Source organism: Oreochromis niloticus, linkage group LG7, assembly GCF_001858045.2.
Source record: "Oreochromis niloticus isolate F11D_XX linkage group LG7, O_niloticus_UMD_NMBU, whole genome shotgun sequence".
In the NCBI taxonomy this organism is placed as follows: Eukaryota; Metazoa; Chordata; class Actinopteri; order Cichliformes; family Cichlidae; genus Oreochromis; species Oreochromis niloticus.
The window spans coordinates 44,125,248-44,148,308 of NC_031972.2; the positions used below are offsets into that span (position 1 = coordinate 44,125,248).

A 23,061-nucleotide genomic window follows, 5' to 3' on the forward strand; every position below is an offset into this window, starting at 1 on the left:
ATCAACAAGACAGAAAACAATCACAAATACAGAAGAGACACAACGAAAAACATAAAACTACAAGGAAAAGACAAAGCATGCACACAGAAGCAAAAGACACAGAATATCTACAAATTAACAGAAAAGCACCAGTAAATGAATAAAATGACCAGAAAGCTATCCAAAATGCTATAAAACAATCATAAACTATAAATTTCATATCACATAACACCAGAATGGAAATCCAATCATGCAGTTCAAGTACAGAGGAGACTCAGATTTATTCGGCATCTAACACAGCACTGATCCATCAACACCGTGTTTCTGGACCCTTTACACATTTATTGAACCACAAACAAATGCAAATTACCTCACAACAGCATCTAATTTCCATTTTAAGACATACATTTTCCACTATAAGTTCATCTATTGATTTTATTTTAGCAGGTAAATCAAGAGAAACAAATAAAACAAACCCATTAAGAAATAAAGAGAAAAAAAACATCTTAAAATTCTGTCTATCAGGACTCATTAGCTCCTACAGCCAACACAAATACACGAAATATTCTGCATCACCAGTCGCACAACACACTGCTCTCTCTCCATATACATTTTAATGACAAACTACAAGCAAATGACAGTTACAGATGTTAAAAACATGCAAGACATAATATGAAGTACGTAAAGTTAAACAGATTGTACTTGCTTAGAAAAAAAAGAAAAAAAGCAGTTTTGAGAATTCAGGTTACATTCACCTTCTCGGCAAACCTGCCACCTCCGCTAGTGCAAAGAAACTGTCCTGCTAAACAAAAATGTCGCTCTCATCTGTGTCATAGGGTTGCATTAAGACTCCATTATTATTGCGTGCCTTTAGTGGCCGTCTGAGGTATACAAAACACATTATTTTACGTACTGTAAGTGATACAGAAACCAGTAACAACAAAGAACCCATGAAGAAGAATGTCCTTATATGCTAGGGCTGTAAGCAGAGGAGTCATACTGGCCAGCTTTCAGTGATTCAAGCCAATCGTGTGACATGATTAGAGGTTGTATTACTGAAACAGAAAAAAAAACTGCAGTAACCTTGACAACGTCTTTTATTCTAAAGTTACCTTTCACTTGTTTTATCTCTAATGAGGAGCTACTGTGGTAATTACAGTCTGAAACAAGCGCCATTATGTCCTTTTTGGATTGGCTGCCCCTCACAAATAGAAAGTTTCAACTGCAGGTCTAAGCCCTCAGTGACATCAGATAGAGCCAAGAAAAAAACAAAAAAAAAACAAACATCCGACACCAGGTGTTTAATGCAGCCCAAGTTCAGCTTTTATCTCACAGGGATTACCTGAACGTAGGACGTCATAATTTTTGCAACTTCGGCCCGGTTTAATATGAGCATCAACCCTTATTAACAGTATACATGGGACAGATGAAAGATAAGCAATAATAGGTCCATTTTTAGTTAATTAGCTGGTATCTCACTGTAAACAGAGCTTTACTGCATAAAGAAGGACCCGCTTCAGAAGCATATTTCAAGTTGCCATATGTAAGCGTGAGACTTTCTTATTCATTATTAAAAAAATACGGATGGTGCTGTGGAGGTTTCAAGCTTAAAATGTCATTGTATGCCAGAGTGTTTTGGTCAAACACTAGAAAAACAAAACACAAGTTGTCACAGTCTAGTGTTTTCTTTATGCTAAGAAATAATATAAAGTTAAAGTCAAGTATGCCTAGATAACACAGATAACAGTTCTTACGTGTAAATAAGTCAGACACTGAGGAATGCCTGATAAACATGACAGAATAACCCTTTAAAGCTGTTCTAGTGACTCAGCTCTATGCACCCAAAGTTGAAGAAGCAAATCTATCGCTTAACTCTACCACATGGTCACATGTGCATCAGTTTCCAGTTTCAGCTGTTCGTGTCACAGCTTCAAGGTCATTTTTGTTTGTTCAGCTCTATAATATGGATAAAATATTTAACAATAACTTCTCGTGTATTTTCTCAAGGCACAGCATACTGAAGATATGCAGGTCAGAAGGAAGTTTTGCTGAGCCGACAAAACTCTTTGGAGTTTGCGAAGATGGCTTTCGAACTGCATCCGGTGCATAGCCTCAGGCCACCTCGCGGCAAAGTTCGTCCTCAGTTTCTGTGTCAGCCAGAGCGAAATGAAGGAGGGACAACAGAGGGGAGCAGGGCAGGCTGGAGGAGTCCACGGGCCGGATTTAAAACCGGAGATCTGGCAACTCCATCCCGTCGACCACGGCAGGAGTTGAGACCTCTCCGGTTCTTTTAAGCTCCTCTCACCGTTTGCCATGCTGACAGTCCGCTGGAAGCAAACCTCAGAAAGGCTGCTGGGGAAGTAACTCTGAGTAAAGCAGTCCCTCCGCTGAGATGGCATCCCCGAGCCCCACTGTCCGAAGCGGGCGCTTGCAGACCAGCACCGGCGTGAAGTGAAAGGTGACGTTTCCGCGCCGCCACACTGTAACAGGCTCTGCTGGGTTCAGGGACAGCTGCTCCCGGGGCTCAATGTGGGAGCTGTTAAACTCCAGAGGGGCTCTGAGCTCCACCTTGCTGACGTCGACAGACTGGAGGCCACAGGCCTGATTGCTGGCCACCCGCGCTCCGGCCATCACCGCCGCCACCTGGTTCCCCCAGTATCCGTCTACTGTAACCAGAATGTGGTAGGCCAGCGTGTGGAAGTGGATCCGAGTGAGATCGGCTTCTGACGATGGCTCACTGCGGCCGTGCCGCTCCAGGATCCACAGGAGGATGTCGCTGACCCGACCCACATCCGGGATACCTTTCCAGGCCACCATTTCTGCATGAGGCCCCTCTCCGGCCTGAGAGAGGAAGAGCAGCTCCTGCTCATTCAACCCAATGGAGCTGACAATGGGCATAACCTGCTAACAGGAATCAGGAAAAACAAACAAACAAACAAACAAACTTTACATATACAGAAGTCCACGGGGATGTGAAGACACTAAGCACATGAATCTTTGCTGGAAGAGATTTTGTTAAAACTCAGAGCCACAGCTGCGCTCCACATGTACCTCCTGCATTATGCTGTTCATGTAGTCTTTGTCGGTCATGCTCGCCAACTCCAGGTGGATGGGAATGTCTTTACGGATGTCAGATATGGCCGAGACAGCCTGCAGACAAGAAGCAAAGATCCCAGAATTAAATAGCATAAACCTTCGTCAAGGCAGCTCAGTCTCAGGCTGGTGTTTACGTCTAAGGGAACGTTCTTACACTTATTGGGATCCAAACTATAACATGAGATTTAGAATCCACATATATCATTCCCTATATGCCTACATGGTGTCACTACACACAACAGCAGTGAGAAACAGTTTTAAATAGATGTGTATAGCAATATTATCATTTGGATCTTCAGATCAATCTATTGACCTTGAAGGAAAGGTCAGAGGTCAAATATGACATGATATTTTAAATCTTTACTGTCTATATGGTGACACACTTGTAAGAATCGTCAGTCAGTTATAAGGCTTTTTATCAATTTATCAATCATGAAGTTGACCTTGAAGACTTCGGTGGATGGAAGCCGAATTTGAATGTTTTATTAACATGACCTCGCTCCACACGTCTACAAAGTTTGATCCGAATTCATTCAAAACTTTTCCAGCTATTGTGTTTACAGACAGAATGACATGCACGCACACAAATGCTGCCAAAATCATAAACTCCTTGGCAGATGTACTCAGATTATTTTAGTCATGACCACGCAGATAAACTGATGAATAATTGATACAAAGCATCTTCTATCCCCTCGTTACAGCAGTGCTTCAAACAGAACTGAAATAGATTTGTGTAAGAAGTAATACACTTCTTGCCTGCTGGATATACTGCTATCTCTGTATTATTGCAGGGTCTTTACAATATAAAGCGCCTTGAGGCGATTGCCGTGAATCTGCATTATACCAATAAAACTGAACTGTGTAACAATAAATAATAATGAAGATTAAAGTTTGATAAACTAAACATGAAAGCAGAGGATGAGCTTAAAGCCGGGTGACCTCTTTCAGCCGCTCCTCCCACAGCTCTCGGCCCTGACCGTCCATCATGTGGAGCCCAGACAAGACGACAAGATCGGGCTGGAACTCTTCCAGGCTCGCCACAAAAGTCTCCAGTGAGCTCATCTTCCCGTTGGACATGTCGTGAGAAAAGATGAAGCGGTTGGCTTGAGGTGCCTGAGTTGAACCCCATTTCTCACCTGGAGACGGAGAAGAGGAGCACATACACACAGCTGTGATATTACTCATCCAGGCTGAAGTGAGGGAAGAAATCTTGTCCGGGCTGCAGCGTCTTCTTCTTTACCTGCTTTATACTCCAGGATGAGGTGAAACTCATCGGTCTCCTGGAGGGAATCTGGGGGAACAATTATCTGCTCATCCAACATCTCGTGAAGTTTAGGACCAACTGGACCACAAAGCAAAACCTGTTACATAAAACAATATTCATGAGCTCTTCATCCAGATACTCTAAACTTCCGCAGCCTGGCTACCATTTACTTATTTTTGTGCCACTTGCTCAGAATAAATTCCTGGATCTGTGACAGAGATGCTCTAATATCCAGAATTACAGTGTTATAGCGTGTTTGGAGGGCTACCAAAGCAAGAAGCTAATGCTTCTAAATAAATGAAATGTTGTGTAAGTGTTTAAGACAGAAATATCAAACTGCTGGTCTACCATCAGATCAGGGTATGTCGCAAGCTTCTGAGCAATCAGGGCAGCATTTCCTCCCACGTAGAACTGGAAGATGACACAAAGGCTTTTTGAGACGGAAGTATTTATTTTAAAAAATACTAAAAGAAATAAAGGAAGCAGCTGCCTGAGGAGTAAGGCAGCCCTCTTGCCTTTGCATTGGGGTACTCTGCTGCTGCACGCGCAATCCTCTGAAAAGCCTCCCTGTCGCTGAAGAAGCGCTCAGCAGCCGCTCCACGCCCCATGTAATGGACGAAAGCTTCCTTCAAGTCCTCTTTGGAGTGCAGCACTTCGTGATCCTGGCCGATGCCAGGATCCACAGCCAGAGCCTGCAGGAGTGAAACTCCCGAGACCACCACGTCCACGCAGGCATTCACCCTTAGAGAGGCAAGTACAGACTACGGGTTATTTCACGGGTAAAACCTCAGTCAGCTGTAAATCAGACAAAATGACCAAACTGGTGATGTTAAAAAGGAGGCAAATCCACCAGTGTGGTGTCAGTGTCACAAAACAAGTAACAGTTCCTTCATTAAAAACATCAGGGTTTTGTACAGATGCACGGAAAACTTGCTTTAAAGGTACTTTTTGTAGTTCCCCTATCACATTTAACTAACACACCAACAGGGGGCAGAATTACACCAGTGGGTGTGTTGATGTTTTTGAATGTTTACTAATTTCTTTAAGCCTTGTGCTCTTAAAGAAAAACAGAGGTTTGACGTTAATGGCACTTATGGAAAACTGTCATACCCCATGTAGCCTGTGGGTCACAGTAAATGTTGTATTCTTTATGTTAAGAGTAAAAGTAAGGGAATTTGAAACCTGCATATTCTAATCTACTAACACAGGTGAATAAAGTGCGAGTGGATACCAAACAGCTCAACTGTTTATTTAAGAGCAATCACAAATTTTTTTGGTATTTTGTTTGACTTTTCCTGATCGGTGGAGACAAAAACACAATAAGGGTTCTGCAATTAATCGAAATCATGGCTAGCAACAGTAATGAGAACACTCAATGCTGGCAAAAATTATAAAATGGGAAATCGAGAAAATTGTATTTGAGAATCATCGATGGACATCCAGATCAGCTGAATTGGTTTTACCACTCATGTTAAATAAAGCATCTCTTCCTGTCGTCACAGCAGTCCTGGATGCCACTATCCTACCACTTCAGTGGGACTTCCGGTGTATTATTTCACTTCTCCCTCTTAAAAAAAAAAAGAAAAAAAAGGGGGGGGGGGGGGGGGTTCCATCCCTCCAGTGGGCTGTCCTTCAGCTTCAGCCAGTCATCTTCTGCCATGTGATAATCTGGTTCAGTTTATTGGCCATTGCAAAGCAGGCTACAGGCTGCAAATGACTTAATTCCCTAACACACCACCTCCTCCTCAGCTCCTACTCATGACAACACATTCCTTCGCACTGGCAGAGCAGACTACAGCCTCTCCATGTGCACAGCACAGCACCTTCAGGTGACACTTTCATGCCTGAGTAAATACGCAAATCTATTTCTTACAAAGACCTCTGTTACTGTTCAACTCTGTGACTCACCCCACTGCCACTCTGCTCCACTGCCGGGTTGGTAGAGTTATCAGAGCCTCCCAGGCGCCGGAGATCACCCGCTCCAAGCTGTTCTGACTGTTCAGGTTTTGAGATGAAGTCTGGAAGTTTGGCAGGCTGACGTACTGCAGGATCTGCTCCGGCAGCTCCGGGCTGCCGTAGAAATAGCCAACAGCTAGTGCCAGCAGGGCCGCTACCAAAGCCTTCCTCCACATGATGCTCTCCCACACAATCCTGAGACAAAGGAAGTCGGACAGTCCACGCGTTAATATTAACCATTAGTATTCAAAACTCATCCGGGCATGCAAGAGATGTTTCATATATTTATACGAGCTGTATCATTTTGTTAATCTTCCAGGTTTCTTAGCTAAAACTATTTAGTGTTATCTTATTAATGGATTGATTAAAAAAACAACAACTAAAGAACAGCTATTTTAATGATTTTTAATAAAAATCATTGCCAGTTTACCCTGACACAGTTTTTAAAAAAAAGTTATATAGAGCTGGGCATCATATCACCCCAATAATCTAAATGTCTTGTATCACACGCAACTGGAATTAAGCCAGGCGGTCCAAAAACTGCAGTTCCTCCAATGGCCACTTGAGGAATCTGTCCTCTACTAAAACATGCAGTTTAACAACAAAATAAATATGTTAATAGCCTGGCACAGGAGAAACAAACAAACAAACACACACACCCACAACCTTACCTCTGTGGGTAGTGTCCTTCAATCAAATCAACATTAGATGTTTTTTAAACATTACATCGATTTGCATTTTGCTAATGCTGTGTCCCTTTTTTCTGGTACATGTGCTAATTAATAATAATAATGCCTTTTCTCATAAATTTACCAATTTTTCTAAGTTTTTTTAAAAGTTTCTTTCGCACAAATTTGCCATTTTTTAACTTTTAAAGCTGCAAGTTTGTTTATAGTAAATTTCCACATTTGTTTGTGGACATGTTTTTCTTGCAGATTTGCTGGGGGTTTGCCCATAAATTTTCCAGTTATGATTCGTAAATTGATTTATGTATAATGAACTATACTACTGTATAAGGATCCCCTTCTGTCCTCCAGCCTCTTCATTTTTATTTTATTTTTTAACCTAATACAATTCACACCTGATTCAGATTATCTCAGCTGATAAGATCCAGATTTAAACCAGGATGAAACTGCAGATTTAAACCAGGATGAAACTGCAGATTTAAAATATGATCTCCGTGTTTCGTGCTAATAATACTAAGAGTTGCTCTGCTGGCACAGGAAGCCCATTGCACAACACCCTCTTAGCTGCAGATATATCCTGCACATTAATGCACAGTATGCTGGGTTAACTTAGTGCAAACGTGGACACACAGAATGTGTTAGCTAACACGCTAGCAGCAGCCCTCAGGCTGTATGTTTGTTTGCTCACAGTTTAGCAAAGATAATCTGCATGTAGCAAGTAGCTTTAGCTAGTCGGGGTTATTCGGAGATCTCGTGTAGAAAGGAGGCTCGCAGCCAAACACTTGCTGTACAGTCGGATCAGTTTAACAAACAGCTCTTGTTACAAACGAAGTAGCCAAAGCTTGATTGTAAGTTGTCAGCGGCACGTACCGAAAATCTGCTTTAAAAGGATTCAAAGTCTGTCAGTCACGAAGAAGATCCAGCTTCCTGGTAAGTCACACAAAGTAGGTGCAGACACCGGAAAACTACCGGTGTATAGAGGGAGCGCCAGCTGAAGAAGTCGGTACAAGTCATTCAAGAAGCACGGAGTGGGAAAAGACGGCAGACCGCCAGCAGCGGCTTCCGTCTACCGTACTGCGCATGCGCTACTCCACTATGCGTGCTGCATTGAGGTGCTGTTGGTAAAGTGGGAAGAACAGGAGAAAAACGTTTCTACTTGGGAGGGTTCACTTTTACTCATCAATACGAGATGGCTATTCCAGCTCAAAGCCGTCAAACCCAGTTTAGTTTATAATCCCAAGTGACTGGAACCAGTTAAAAAAATGAATGTAATTTTAATTGCAGTTTTACTTTTATCTCAGTTAACTAACGTTTACAGCTAGTTTTAGTTTATGTTATTGTGTCACTTCACTGTAATAGCCTAGGCCGTGAGCCACAACCAAGACCACAAGCATTAGTGAAAGACACTCCTTATCAGACTGCTTTAAAAATCCCAAATGACAGACCGCATTATTTATCGTTAAATCCTTTTTGTCATTTAATGACTAATCCATTTACAAAACACATGACCGAGTCTGAGACGACTTAAGAAAAAATAAGAGGAATTTAAAGAACTTTCCATATTTATGCTTATTGTTTGCTACACCTAAATGAATTGTGTATGGTTTTTTCCTTTAGATGAATAATGTACAATCTCCAGCCTCCAAAGTTTGTGTTTATTTTTAATTTATTGCCACACAAACATACTCCTGTGACATTAACATGAGGAAGCATTGGTAGCTGCAGCCCCCAGGCTGGGAGACTGGCTCCAGCTGACTTCAGACACAACATCTGAGGTCTCTGTCCAGAAGACAGCAGTGTTAGGAACAGCTAAGATACTGTGGAAAACCCTCAAACTTACAGGCCTCTGGCAGAAGCTGGGGTGGTGAAGATATGAGAAATTCAGCAGCTTAGACATCTAATTTGAGAAAGTATGTTTGGTATATGACGTAAGGGGTATAACTATATGTATCTTGTTGTGCAAGTATTGTGTTACAGGACTTTGGGGTCTCCATGGAGGCAAATTATATTATGTTGTTTGCACGACTCAATAAAAGTTTGTGCCATAAGATCTAAAGTGGGTATCTCTTGTGTATGCTCTCCTTATCAGAACAGTGACCTGTGCTGATACTGTATTGCTCACTATGGCATTTACATGACAATGCCATAAATAATGCAAATAGAATAGTTTAGTTGTAAATAATTGTTAATTATAAAGTACGAGGTCACAACAATAGTCGTCTCAAGGTGTTTTATTTATTCCTTTTGAACAGCACTTGGCGACAACAGGAAGGAAGGAGGTCCTTTTCAAAGTCAAAGTCAACGTCAAAGTAAACTTTATTGTCATTTCTGCTATATCCACTGCAGCATATGGAGAGACGAGACGACGAGGCTCTGGTTACATCAGTGCAAAAAAGCTAATGAATAGATATAAAAATGAGTAAGAAAATAAATATACACTTAAGTCTTAGGGGATCAAGAGAAGTTACAATTAGAATTTACAATATACAATTTACAGTTTGGAGTGGTTTAAAGTGACCAGTTTAGCAGCTTGTAAACCTGGAGTAAAAAAAATTGTCCATAGAGCAGCATGTCTTACAGAGGCAGTGGTGTGTAAAGTGCAAAAGAGTTGGTTAAGAGTTTGTGTGTGGGTGTGTGTGGTGGGGGGGAGAGGGAGGGCTGGTAGTGAGTTCAGGAGCCTGATGGCTTGCGGGAAAAAGCTATTCCGCAGTCTGGAGGATCGGAGCCCGATGCTGCGGTAACGTCTGCCGGATGGAAGGAGAGAAAAGAGTCTGAGGGGTGTGACGGGTCCAGCATGATGCCGGAGGCCTTACTGATGCAGAGCTTGTGGAAGCTGTCCTGTAGCAAAGGGAGAGATGTTCCGATGGTCTTGGCAGCTGCTTTAACAATCCATTGTAGTTTGCTGAGATCACCAGCATTGCAGTTGCCGAACCACACGGAGATGCTGCTGGTTAGAACGCTCTCTATGGTGCCCCTGTAGAACATAGTGAGGATAGGAGGAGGGAGGTTGGCCCGCTTCAGGCGTCTCAGGAAGTGGAGGCGCTGCTGGGCCTTTTTGGTGATAGAGGTGGTGTTGGTGGTCCAGGTGAGGTCGGCTGAGATGTGAACTCCCAGGAACTTGATGCTGTTAACAGTCTCTACCATGGAACCGCGGATATTGAGTGGTGTGTGGGTGAACCGAGTCTTCCTGAAGTCGACAATCATCTCTTTGGTTTTGTCCACATTCAGGGACAGGTTGCTCTCGCTGCACCAGAACGCCGGCTGCTGAACCTCATCTCTGTATGCCGACTCGTCGTTGCTGCTGATGACTCCAACCACGGTTGTGTCGTCAGCAAACTTGATGATGTGGTTAGAGCTGTGTAGGGCGGTGCAGTCGTGTGTCAAGAGAGTGAAGAACAGTGGGCTGAGAACACAGCCCTGAGGAGCTCCTGTGCTCAGCCTGATGGTGCTGGAGATGATGTCGCTGATTCGGAACGACTGAGGCCTCTCTGACAGGAAATCTAGTATCCAGTTGCAGAGAGAGGTGCTCAGTCCCAACTTGCTGAGTTTGTCATACAGTTTTGGGGGCATAATGGTTTTTAATGCTGAGCTAAAGTCTATGAACAGCATGACATAGGCGTCTTTCTTGTCCAGGAGGGAGAGGGAGAGGTGAAGTGCAGTGGAAATAGCATCCTCAGTCGACCTGTTCGGCTGGTATGCAAATCCAGTGAGCAGGGGAGGTTGCTCTTCACATGTTCATGATGATGGGGGTCAGGGCGATGGGACGGAAGTCATTCATATCAGGAAGGGACGCTCAACAGGTCCAGACTCAGGGACCACACCAGGAGTAGAGAAGAAATGCACAGTGCATCATGAGAAGTCCCCAAGCAACACGAGCCTATAGCTGGATAACTGATGGGTGGTTTAGGCTCATCTGGTCCATCCCTAAATACAAGTATCATCAAAAAGGAAAGTTTGAAGCCTAATTTTAAAAGTATTGAGCAAGTCTCCTGAATCCAAACTGTGAGCTGGTTCCACAGGAGATGAGCCTGAAAGCTGAAGGCTCTGCCTTCAATTCTATTTTTAAATATCCTAGGAACCACAAGTAAACCAGCAGTCTGGGGGTGAGGTGCTCTATTTGGATAATATGACCAGTTTTGAAGATATGATGTAGGCTGTTCATTCCAGATTTTGCACATGAGGAGAAGGGTTTAAAATTCATTTCTGGATTGAAATGGCAAACCCCTGATCTCTGTGCATTGTATAAGTTTGGGGTTGTAAGGTCATACTTCCCATAAAGCACAAAGAAAGCATACTCTTCTGACTTGTTTGGTTTGTTTCTTTTACTCAGAGTGAAAAGGTTCAAACTGGTTGGAAATGAACAAAATAGGAAGCCACTCCAAACCCCAGCCACATAACATCTTTACAAGTAAGCACAAGTCCTGCCTGAACTGCTTGTTGTTACTTCCTACTTCTTGCTCCAAGCAAAGTGGGAGGTGTGGCAGCTGTGGAGAAAAATAAAGACTGCACTTTCTTACTGTATTTGCCACACTCAATCACTAAATTTTTTTATATATATATATATATATATATATATATATATATATATATATATATATATATATATATATATATATATATATATATATATATATATATAAATAAAGATTGGGGTGTTTTTAAAGCCTTTGTGGCTACCACATATTGTTTTTAATAGAAACACTTGAACCCAAACCAAACTACCATAGAGATTAGACTAGGCTCATATTTTCAGTCTATCCCCCCAACAAGCCTTTTCTGATAGAACGCAAAAAAAAAAAAAAGAATAAAGCAAAGGATGAAATAACTTACAAGTAAAACGCAAATAAGTTAACATGAGAGCCAACCTCAACAGCAGAATAACAGATTAGAAAGCCAAACAGAGAGCTCCTAGAACGGAGTGCTGCCAGAAACACTAACTGACCAAAGACACCAAAGTGCAGCTTCAGATGCTTGGTGCTCAAATATGAAATAAATATGAGTTAAAGATAAGGGAACCCAGAGACCAGAAACACAAACTAACCCTTTATATTCTTAACACACCTTAGGCAGATTTAAGATTTTCTTTCAAGTGTTGATAGAGGGGAAAAACATGGTCTCCCTTACTCACTCACCTTGACATAGAAGGTACCTGTGAGAAGAGCAGGAGCAAAGCAGTTCTTTGCATACTTTTACTATATCAATGAAGACCCGTGCAACAGTGTTGTGCATCAGCTGCAGATGGAATAGAGTGGATCCGGTAATGCCTGTTATAATGCAGTAGTTCAGGCTGGAGCAGATTGGTGCCGTCTTAAGCTTCAGTTTCAGAAAACTGTTATTAGTGCCAAGTTAGCTACTGTAGTATTTGGGGGACCAATAACAAATTCTTCTGCTTTGTTGTGATTTAATCAAAGACCGGTTTTCACCTCCTGAAAGCACTTGTTGTCAGTACAGTAATCCTATCTCTGTATCCACTGGGGGAACTGGCTCATGATTGCAAACGGATACATTTCCAGCCTAAAGATGGAAAGTGTCTACACAATAATTCTCCCCCTGCCTTCAGCTGCTCCATCAAAAGTGGATTTTCTTGTTCTACATGTTCATAAAGACAATTCACACGGGACCAGTTTGACACTTTATTACAAATTTACTATAAACATGGTACAAAAGTCACACATGCCAAACCTTTGGCTGAACAAATATGGCTTTAAAAATGTAACCTCATATTTAAAATATATTACAGTCAGGATATTAGACATTGTATGCACAAGCTCTGTGCTACTCCTGATTATGACTCTACAGGTTAAACGGTTACGAGCATATCCTAAAATATGTAAAGTGTTTTCCTAAAACATTTCATGAAACTTTGAATCTAGCCCTTTGTTTTAAAATGACTTCCCACTTTCTTAGACACAGTGAATTATACAGAACACAAGAATTGAGGCTGTGGTTTGAATCAGTCAGTATGAACGACACATACTGACTGATTCAGTCCGTCATGTTCACAGTGTAAAAAAATTAAAACGACTCTGTGAGATATTTTGTTACTTGGTTTGAATACGAGAACATTAAATACATCTTTTCCACTGACGGTGCCCAATCCGGAACATAGTTTCTGCATTTCTACTTGAAAACGGAGATCTCTGTGGCGACAGCAAGAAATCCACTGATAATGGCACATTTAGTCTGCCATGATTTTCTTTCCCCTAAAATTCCATCAACTTCCACCATTTATGCTTTGTTATTTTTCCCACCAGTCATCTGACCTACTTCTCAAATCTGCCACAATGCGAGTTGGATTTCAGAAGACACTAAAAGAGAAATAAACCATGCGCCATGTCTGTGCTGTAGTAACAATGGGTGGAGCACTGCAGCGACAAAGCCTGGGTGACGGGTTTCAGTCCCATTGGGTCAGCCATATAGAAACTCTCCTTTTGCTTTGTCTTGTTGTGCTGATGGCTTTCTTAAAAAAACTATTTTTGCAACTCATGTGTTTTTAGCTATAGCGCACTTTAAGTTAAAACATTAGGCTTCTGGGTGGGGTCAGATGTGGGGAGGGTGGGCTCAGGTTCAGCGATTGTGGGGGCATTGAAGCTGACCCGGACGTCCCGGGGGTAAAAACCCTGAAGAACCCCGTCTACAACCACATCTGGAAGACCTGCAAGACAAACTTTGCTTTAAAGAAACTTTCCATATCTGCAGTAAAGCACCAAACAACAAACCTCATTTCTCTCTGCAGTTTTTCTCCATGCCGTGCGTTCATCCTACCTGAAGTGCTGTCGGTGAGATAAGGATCCTGAAAGAATCCCAGCACTCGCTGATTGGTAAACTGATAACTGAGTAAGCGAAAGCAAAACATAATTGATCAATTTCATGCAATGAGTGTGAGTTGGAACTCTGCTGTCATCATTCATGTGAAAAACTGCACAAATACTGAGAAACAGGAAATACTAGTAATACTCCCACCTGTCATCTTGGCTGTCAAGTTCATCAAGCGATCTGAAATCACAGCAGATAATTACTAAATACTGCCAAAAATTCCAAAATGAAATGCTTTGTGATGCTGTATAGTTGGCCATTTTATAAGATGGAGTTTGCAGGGATGGACGTCTTTTAAAATCTGCCACAGCTTTTGTCACTTGCTTCAGATTCCCAAAACCAACAGGTAAAAGAATGGTGGCTAGTTCCATCTTTTATATACAGTCCATGTTTTTAACCTAAGGATTTATTAAATTTACAGTATAATTTAAAGAGACACAACTAATAAAGACTAGTGTGCCTACATATAGCACACTAGTCTTTATAATTAGTTGTACCCTACACATGCTGTGTTCTGTAAGAGCAGCGGGGACTTAACAGAGCCTCATTAAATGCACTGTGGGGTAGAGTCAAGGTGGCTACTGCTCCAGATCGCTGTTTCTGAAGATTTATTATGTTGTCACATTGCCCCCCGTGACCATTAATAGAGGCGCTAAATATAGCAAAATGTCCGACTTCTCCGGACTGAAGGACTTACTCCATGCTGCTCTTGTTCCCCGTGTGGAAATGTCTAACGTGGAGGAAGTCCAGCAGCACCTGCGGCACATCTTCATTCTGGTAGATGACATCCTGGTGAAAAAAAAGAAGAAAAAAAGAGCATGTTTTCTTTAACAGTTGTTTTAAGGAAAGAAAGAAAAAACACCTTTCTGTAGACAGTAGTATAACCACATAATATTTATAAAGTATGATCTTTCATCAGCAGAAATATACATAACATTTACCCGGGAGCCCGTCACAGGAAACACTTCCTCAAATCTGAAAAGTTACCAAGGAATCTTTTAATGTTTCATTTTATATTCATTTGATATTAAACATTTGAATAGGGCCAAATTGAGTTTTTCCTTATTTGTCAGTATATTCATACTGTTGCAGTGGTGGATGTAAATTAAAAGTTTCAAGTCAAGGTCAGTGTAGTCGAAATCTCTGAAATCAAAGTGTTCAAAATGTTCAGTTTCAAGCAGTTTTTTTCTGTGAATAATGCAAAACTAAACCATTAGAGTACACAAATAAAAACATTTGGAGTTACAAATGAGAACTACAGATCCATTGAACCAATGTTTTGTGCGTTACTCAGTGAGGTCCTAGCAAATTTCTTTGATGCCGAGTAAGTGTCAGCTGATGGGTTTTTTTTTTTTAATCTAGTCATGGTTGAAAAATAGTTCAAAAGTTCAATTCTATTCAGTTCACGGAGCACAATTTTACATTTGGTTCTGGATTTAATGAACAGATGAACATTAGCCAGTATGGGGGAAATCAGCTCTCTCTTTCTAGTCCCTGTCAGTACTCTCGCTACAGCGTTTTGAATCAGTGGAAGCCTTTTAAGGGAGTTTTTAGGACATTGTGATAATAACAAATGACAGTAGTCCAGCCTAGAAGTAATAAATACATGAAGTAGTTTATCCAGCATCACTCTGAGACAGGATGTTTCTCATTTCAGAGATATTGTGCAAATACACGAAAGCAGTTCTACATATTTGTTTAATATGCACACTGGGGAACAAGTGAAGTTGTTCGTTCTTTTTAACACTTTCTAGTAAGAGAAAGTTTGGGTTCAGGGATAGTTTTCTACTACTTCTGTATCAATATTAGAATAAAATGAGATAAACAACACGTTCCAAAGAGAGGAAAGCACACATCAACGCTTTGAAGCCCGTTTCTCATCCTACTGAGCTGTTTGTCTTCACACTTAATCAGCCACATTTTTATGATGCTAACAGCAGGAACAGATGGGCAATTGTGGTGCTGGTCCAGAAAGGTTAGCTTCACTACCCAACAAATTAGAAAGAATTTAATTTAGAACATAAATGATAAATAATCTGATCTAGTTCTCACTTTGTAAGAAATCGTCAGACCTCCACCATCTACTCTACATGGAAATCATGTTGACATCGTTCCATTTACAGATCAGTTTTTGCAGTTATACAGTGACCAGCTGTCACCTGCGAGCAGTGTTGGTCAAGTTACTTGAAAATATTAATTAGTTACTAATCACTGATTACTTCTCCAAGTAAGGAATCCTATTACTTTACTGATTACTTATTTTCAAAAGTAATTAGTTACTTTATTACTTTGTTACTTTTTAAAAACATGACACACAACCTGAATACGTTATAAAGCAATCGACCTTTCAGCCCAGTTCTTTTTTTCTTCTATTTTATATTCAATATAACATTGAATCAAATGAAAAGGTCTCTTTTTAAAACTTGTTTTATTAGTTTTAATATTTTAACATTATGCACATTGCATGAAGCAAAAATTTAATTATATGCAACATTCTCCGACTGGAAGAAATTTGTTGAACATTTTATTTTCTGCATATTCCAGCATATAAAATAAAATAATTTTTGGTGTTTACACTCGCTCTTTCAAATAGATGCAAGTAGAGCTGGGCGATAGAACGATAACGATATGTATTGCGAAATAACTTTTTCTCGATAGAAAAATTAAACTATTGCGATAGGCCTCATCTCTCTTGTCCTCTTAAAAAAGAAAAGAAAAGAACAGCCAATCCAAATTAAGTAGCGCAGAGCCGAACCAATCACAGCCGCAGCGTCACCTCACGTGACTTGTTACGTACAGCACAAGTGCCATGGCGCACATGTGTATTTGTTTTTGCAGCCGTGCAGCCCGGGTAATGAAGGAAATGAGTGTGCCGACTAGAGAAAAATCAACCGAGAGCGTGACCGAAGGTTACCGAAGAAAAAACCAATGATGGTTCCAATGCCGGAGAGCTTGTCGAACGGAAGGGCCACAGAAGTTCCGTAGTGTGAAGGTATTTCGGCTATTTCAAGTCTGACAAAAAACAGAGTAGCGCGCACTGTAAATTGTGCCGAAAGCAAGTCTGGAAATACAATAAAGCGGTGCATGCTCAATCTCTGACTGAAAGCGCTAATTCGCCATTCGGCTTTTGTCAGACTAAAGTGACTGTTAAAACTGTTTGAAAAGCTAAGCTATACAACAAGGAGAGATTGAGAATTTCCTTTTAGTTCTCAGTTTATTTGATATTGACAAAAGTTAGTCAATTTTGTCTGTTCTTCTGTAAAACAAACTACGATTTATTTTTAGAATTAATATTTTGTTTCTAAGTGGAAGTGACAATTTAGTAGTCTGTTTTGTTTGTTCTATTTTGAAACTTAAACGCTTTAGCGGCTGCCTTTTGTGTAGTTTGCAATATTTACCTTTATTTATCTGAAACTGAAGTCTTATGTTCCTTAAGTACATCTGCCCTGTTGAACTTATTATGGGAAATAAATATTTAAATCAAAACAAGCTGCAGATTATTTCACATTTTACTCTTGAGCAACGGCACATTTAAATCTTACAAATATAGTTATTTGGCCTATATCGTGATATATATCGTTATCGCCTGAAATGAAAAAAACATATCATGATATGAAAAAAATCTTATATCGCCCAGCTCTAGATGCAAGTAAAACACGGCAGAAAATAAATAAACTTACTAAATTACTTTGATCTGCGACTAAACTGATGTCCACATCTCCTTTATTAGGCTGAGGTTTATTTTTCAGATGTCTCCAGTTTAAAGTCTCGGAGCTCTAACGTGCAGCTGTCACCTTAGAAATAAACAGCAGCAATGAGAGCACATTCAGCAAAAAAGGAATCCAATTAAAATGTTTATTTTACTGCTCTGTGCGCTCAATCACCAGATTAATGATTTGCTGCAGCATGTCCTTTTATAACAGTGTTGCATTTTACTGGTGCATTTTCTAATGTTCTTTAGATGTTTTTGATCACCGTTTCATTTTCATCTGATTGGAGCAGGTAGCACTCATAGGGATCATGTTCGGTGAAAGAAGAGTCATTTGATCTTTGAAATGCCCTTTTTTAGATGGATCAGATGGTGCCAACACACCTCTTTCACATGAATGTGCAGGGAAAGCTTTGGTTTTACTTGGCCAGTTGATAACCAGCTTTGAGTGACTGCATAACCTGATTTCCACCGTTGGGGTAAGTGAATCCAGATAACGGAGAGATACGTTGGTTATGTTGAACCCGCTTCGTAATCCAAGCCCCAGATGTCTTACCTGGACATAATCTTCCAGCTCTTGCCTCCTCTGCTCCAGAGGTTTGGTCCTCAGATGTTGGTTCCTTTTGCTCGGGAAATCTGGAGTCTGGACGATTTTCCTGAGCTGTATGTGGTAGCAGCACAAGAAGCCTCAAACATTTCAAACAGACAGATCTGGGTCCCATTTGACATCATTATCATAGTAAAAGCAGCTCTGGTCATAAAACAAAGATCATACTTTTCTGTGGAGATTTTGAAATTCACTGTTTCTTCTCAGCACAAAATGTTTCCTCTCGTTGAACAAGACTTCAATCCTGAAGAGCTGCAAATAAGACAGAACAGGACACACACAGAGGATTCATTCATTAGTCACTACTGAGGCATTTGGTTCTTTCTAAAAGGTGGGAACTAAGTGGTAGAAGTTGCGTTGAGTGTTGTGGTTCTCTAAAATAAAATGATGAGCAGGGATTAGGTAATAGTGGAAGAAAATGCAACATGACAGAAAAATCTGAAGTTTCTGCTATTTTTAAATAATAAATTGACATTTTCAGAGATTCACAGAGTAAAGGCTCTTTGAATCTCTGAACAATCAGTTGCACAATTCTGGGATGCAATTTAAATTTCCTGTTTAGTGGCTTCTTCCATTGTTTTACACAAACTACAACAACATATACTATGTTGTTGTTATTGTTAGGAGCACCTGTTGAACTGCTCGTCAGTGCAAACCTCTAATCAGCCAGTCAAATGGCTGGGACCTCAATGCATTCACATATACGGACATAGTCAAGACAACCTACTAAAGTTCAAACCGAGCATCAGACTGGGGAAAAGGGTGATTTTGGTGCTAGCAGTAGTCAAAGCTCGTCATCTTAACATGGTTTCCTGAACATTACAATGAGTTCACTGCATGCAAATGTTAGACCAGGCACCTCTGGGATGTGGTGTAACAGTAGATTTACATCATGGATGTACAGCAAACAAATGTGAGGCAACAGCGTGATGCTGTCACATCAATATGAGGCAAAATCTCTGAAGAATGTTTCCAGCACCTTCTTAAATATAAGTCTGCTCTGAAAGCAAAAGAGAGTCCGTCTGAAAATTCTAATTATTTTTCCTTACTAAGAAAAAGCATGTAAGCCAATTGTCTTAAAAAAACCAAACGTGTATGATATGTTTTAACAAATGATTTTTATTATAGTGCAGTTCACTTACACTCAAGTTTAAGAAACAGAAGAAAAACTGAGTGAGACGCATCCTTGAGTTACAAAAGTCTATTCAGAATGACACTTTTTAAACAACTAATGTGAAATTTCCTGCAACTTATGAAAAAACAAAAGAGGGTCTATCCTGGTACCAGCAAAATGTAACTAATGAAGTGAAACAACAATCAGGTGACTGTGGGGCTCCACTTTTACCCATTTACTGAAATAAAGACATTTTCTTTTGTATGTCACAGACTGGCTCATAATACAAGAACATGACTTCTCCACTAGTCGGAGGCACAGAGCTTCTGATTTCACTCTGCAAATTCGATAAATCCACTTTTTCTTTTCTTCGCAATGATGAGTGAACATTTTAATAGAGTTAGTATGCTAACATGTACATATCTTATATGACTACTTTGTATGACTGTCTTTTGCTATTTTCTAACATGGAAGTAGTCTAACGTCGTTATAAATAACTACCTGTAATTAAAAAAAACAATGTGTTAAATAACTTCAAAGAAATCTGAATTTAACGTGTGTAAGCCGTGATTTTACTGTAGCACAGGGAATTGGAACAATCAAGAACAATTTTAGTGAACATGGAAAACTAATTAATATACAATTAAAAAAAGAGGAAAGTTTAGTGTTTGTTAGTTTGCTAAAATCTGTTGTCACAACCCGATGAGCTGTCGATGGATTAATGAGACTTTGAAGGTCTACAAGGCTGCGAATCACCTGCTTTCAAAAGTTCTGGTTTTATTGTAGTGTACATTAATGTATATCGGCATACAATAGCAATATAATAAAAATATGAGAGACTAAAACTAAAACTCTGGGGTTAATAAAAACTAAACCACTCTGGAAACCAAGTGAAACTAAACTGAATGAAAAACATAAAAAAGCTCGGGCTTCACGCGGCTCTAAATGCTCAGCTTCTTCTACTCCATGATCTGTGTGATGTCAGAGAGACTGGATATTCTTAATATGGTCATCTCAAGTGACCAGCCTGAGTCAGTGCTACTACATGTTTTAGCTGCGTAGATAGCATTAGCCTTTAGTCATATATGAAATAATCATCATCATAGGATTAATACATTCACACACATTTATAGTACACTTATTACTATTAAGCAGTTTGGTTAAAAGTGGCATTAAACAAACTTTATACTGGTCTGACTTACAGTTTGGTACCCTGCATCTTCTTTCTGAGGATATAAACCTCTTCATACTTGTGACGTGCTTAGACCAAGTCCTTTTGCACTTTGCTCTCCAATGTGCGCCTTTCTCTTGTTTTGTATATATTCCTCTTGGCTGTATATATACATTCTTCTGTTTGCTATTTTTTCCTGCTGTCTTTACTATTTATACTTTTTGACTCCTGCACAGTTGGCGTGGAACACCCATAATTCCGTTGTACATGTACAATGACGATAAAGGACTATTATAATCTATTCTTTCTTTGAGTCTGTGATGTGAGCTTGACAAGCAGAGTGTCACGAATATGGGCAACAATGGGACTGTGGGCTACTCTTGATTGTGTTTGAGCTGTTGTTGATCCTTTCATTTATGGCACAGAAACCATAACAAAAAGCTTCTTTGCAGTGAAATGAAACCATGTGTTTAAAAAAACAGTGTCTGCTGCCGCCACGGTCTGAGTTGCTGTTTCGATCTTTCAGAATTTTTCCACGGTTCTTCCTCTTCCGGTTGATCTCTACTGTCACTATATTTCAAGCCCACTTTTCAACCAATCAGCAAACTGCTTACACACAGCATCATCAGCCTCCTCAGACAACACCCTGTTACTTGTTTGGAGAAATGCATGGAAGCATGTCTGCTTAGGCTGCATACCCCAAGAAACTTCAGTCTGCGTGAACAGGGCACAAACAAGGTGCCATCGTTTCTGCTTCAGGCACACAGCGCTCCAATAACCTGCCGTTCAAACCTTCCGTTTGTGAGAGGCAGCCAATCACAATGAAACTGGCTTAAGAGAGAGAGAGGAGCTTAAACTGTTTTTTTTTTTTTTTTTTCCAGACAGAGTCATCCTCTGCCGGGGAATTTAGCTTTGAGGGATTTAGAATATGACCAATATACCAATAAGGATTATTTTGAACAGTGAATGCAACTTTAATCTAGAATCCAGGAAAATAAAGAAGATAAAGCTGAAATGAGCAGAATAGGTCCCTTTTAAAAAGTGCTGATGGTTTTATAGTGTTATTTGAGACTCTGACACCTTAAAGATGTTCCTGCAGCTGAGGGAGTATAACTGAAGTCCTACTTGTATATGTATCCATCTCTCTCTATAAGGAGCATTCTTCTCTCTTGTAACTAAATGTAACAGTTCATCGTCAGTTTAAGTTTCACACACAAATAATATAAAGATTTGATAATTATATTAAAGAATAATATGCAGAAGGATTGGATAAATAAATAAATAAATACCAGCTCAGCAAACTACAACCTCAAAGTGTAGTTCTCAGGTTAATGCATCAACAATTACATCTAGTCACATTGTAAGTCACAGCGGCTGGTCTTCAGTACAATGACTGCTTCAAGTACATTTTACAGTGTAAAATCACAGCAACTAGGGCCACAGTTACTGTGGGTTGCTGCTGCGTTTACTGAGGAAATCAACTGAACGCATTTAGTAATAAGGATAAATGTATTTGTTGTTGCAAGCAAAATTGCGTAATTCTTGCCACTCTGGAGTGGAAAAAACCCTGAGCTGAACTCACTGTCACTCTTCCTTCAGGTAGCCCGGCTTACCTGGCGTGCCCGGAAGACAAAGTTTTACTAATTATCAAGCGAAAAAAAGTGCTTGTGTCCAGATAAACCGCGGTCGTAATTTCATCCCGCTGGATTTGCGCAAAAAAAAAACCCCCAAAACAAAAAACCCGATAATACTAAAATGCCGCGTGCTCACCTTTTTAGTCTTTCCCGACTCATCCACCTCCTTCTCCATCGATGGTATCGACACTTGAATCATGGGGAAACTTTCCTGCAGCACCATCGGACTCTTCCAGCGGTCTATAATCTACTTGCTGCAGCTGACTGCAGACAGAGCGGTAGCTCCACGCACTGTTCTCCGTGTCCGGAAACTCCGGGATAAGGGTCAGCGTGTGCGCTCTGTAGGTCTCCGCTCGGTTTCCTCCTGCGCCCCACCTACACACTAATTGGACAAACCCATCCACGAGCTCCTTCTGGCACATTAAAGGCACAGACCAGATTTTAGGACCCGAAGCGAGACGGTGGACAGGGTTGACTTGAGTTTCTGCGCCAGTCACGTGTCCGTCACACAGTAAAGCAAGGATGGAGTGTGTGAGGGTTTTAGTGCTCGTGTAGTTTTCTGTAATTTTTCTGCTAACATCAGTATTACAGTATCTAAATAGTTAATAAGAGCGTCTCAGCTTAGTAACTTCTGTCTGTTTGTATAGCCTCACCATACAATAGACTGGCTACTTTGTTAAGTATAACTAATATAATATAAGAACCGCCATATTTCTTTGTTGCATGAATTCAACAAGGGGTTGAAAACATATCGCTGAGATTTTGGTCCTCGTTGACATAATAGCACCACAGAGTTGTCGCTTATTTGTTGGCTGCACATCCATAATGCAAATCTCCACCACCATATATCACAAAGGTGCTCTGTTGGATTGTGAAGGCAATCTGAGTCCCGTGAACTCACTATCATGTTCAAGAATCCAGTTTGAGTTTATCTGATGTGTTATCTTGCTGGAAGCAGCCATCAGAAGATGGATATACTGTGGTCATAAAATGATGAACATGCTCAGCAACAGTCCACAGACAGGTATT

At 40.5% G+C, this 23,061-nt stretch overlaps 2 protein-coding genes across 3 annotated transcripts; both read right to left on the bottom strand.

The window, feature by feature from the left end:
- Nucleotides 1-235: 235 nt before the first annotated feature.
- adpgk (ADP-dependent glucokinase) lies at nucleotides 236-8,074 on the bottom strand. 2 transcript variants are annotated; one of them, XM_003447555.5, is made up of 8 exons: nucleotides 7,852-8,074; nucleotides 6,248-6,490; nucleotides 4,855-5,080; nucleotides 4,688-4,750; nucleotides 4,316-4,436; nucleotides 4,015-4,211; nucleotides 3,031-3,129; nucleotides 236-2,883 (listed from the first exon to the last, which is right to left on the bottom strand). In XM_003447555.5, the coding sequence occupies exons 2-8, from the start codon at nucleotides 6,469-6,471 to the stop codon at nucleotides 2,320-2,322; spliced, it is 1,494 nt and encodes a 497-aa protein (XP_003447603.1). In that variant the 5' UTR covers nucleotides 6,472-6,490; nucleotides 7,852-8,074; the 3' UTR covers nucleotides 236-2,319. The 2 variants fall into 2 exon arrangements, with proteins under 2 accessions (XP_003447603.1, XP_005453140.1); XM_005453083.4 differs by having other exon boundaries at nucleotides 236-2,880; nucleotides 7,852-8,073.
- Nucleotides 8,075-12,601: 4,527 nt separating this feature from the next.
- snx22 (sorting nexin 22) lies at nucleotides 12,602-22,520 on the bottom strand. Its single transcript, XM_003447556.5, has 7 exons — nucleotides 22,169-22,520; nucleotides 18,282-18,365; nucleotides 18,063-18,167; nucleotides 14,495-14,586; nucleotides 13,945-13,977; nucleotides 13,747-13,814; nucleotides 12,602-13,636 (listed from the first exon to the last, which is right to left on the bottom strand). The coding sequence occupies exons 1-7, from the start codon at nucleotides 22,253-22,255 to the stop codon at nucleotides 13,491-13,493; spliced, it is 615 nt and encodes a 204-aa protein (XP_003447604.1). The 5' UTR covers nucleotides 22,256-22,520; the 3' UTR covers nucleotides 12,602-13,490.
- Between the last annotated feature and the right edge of the window lie 541 nt (nucleotides 22,521-23,061).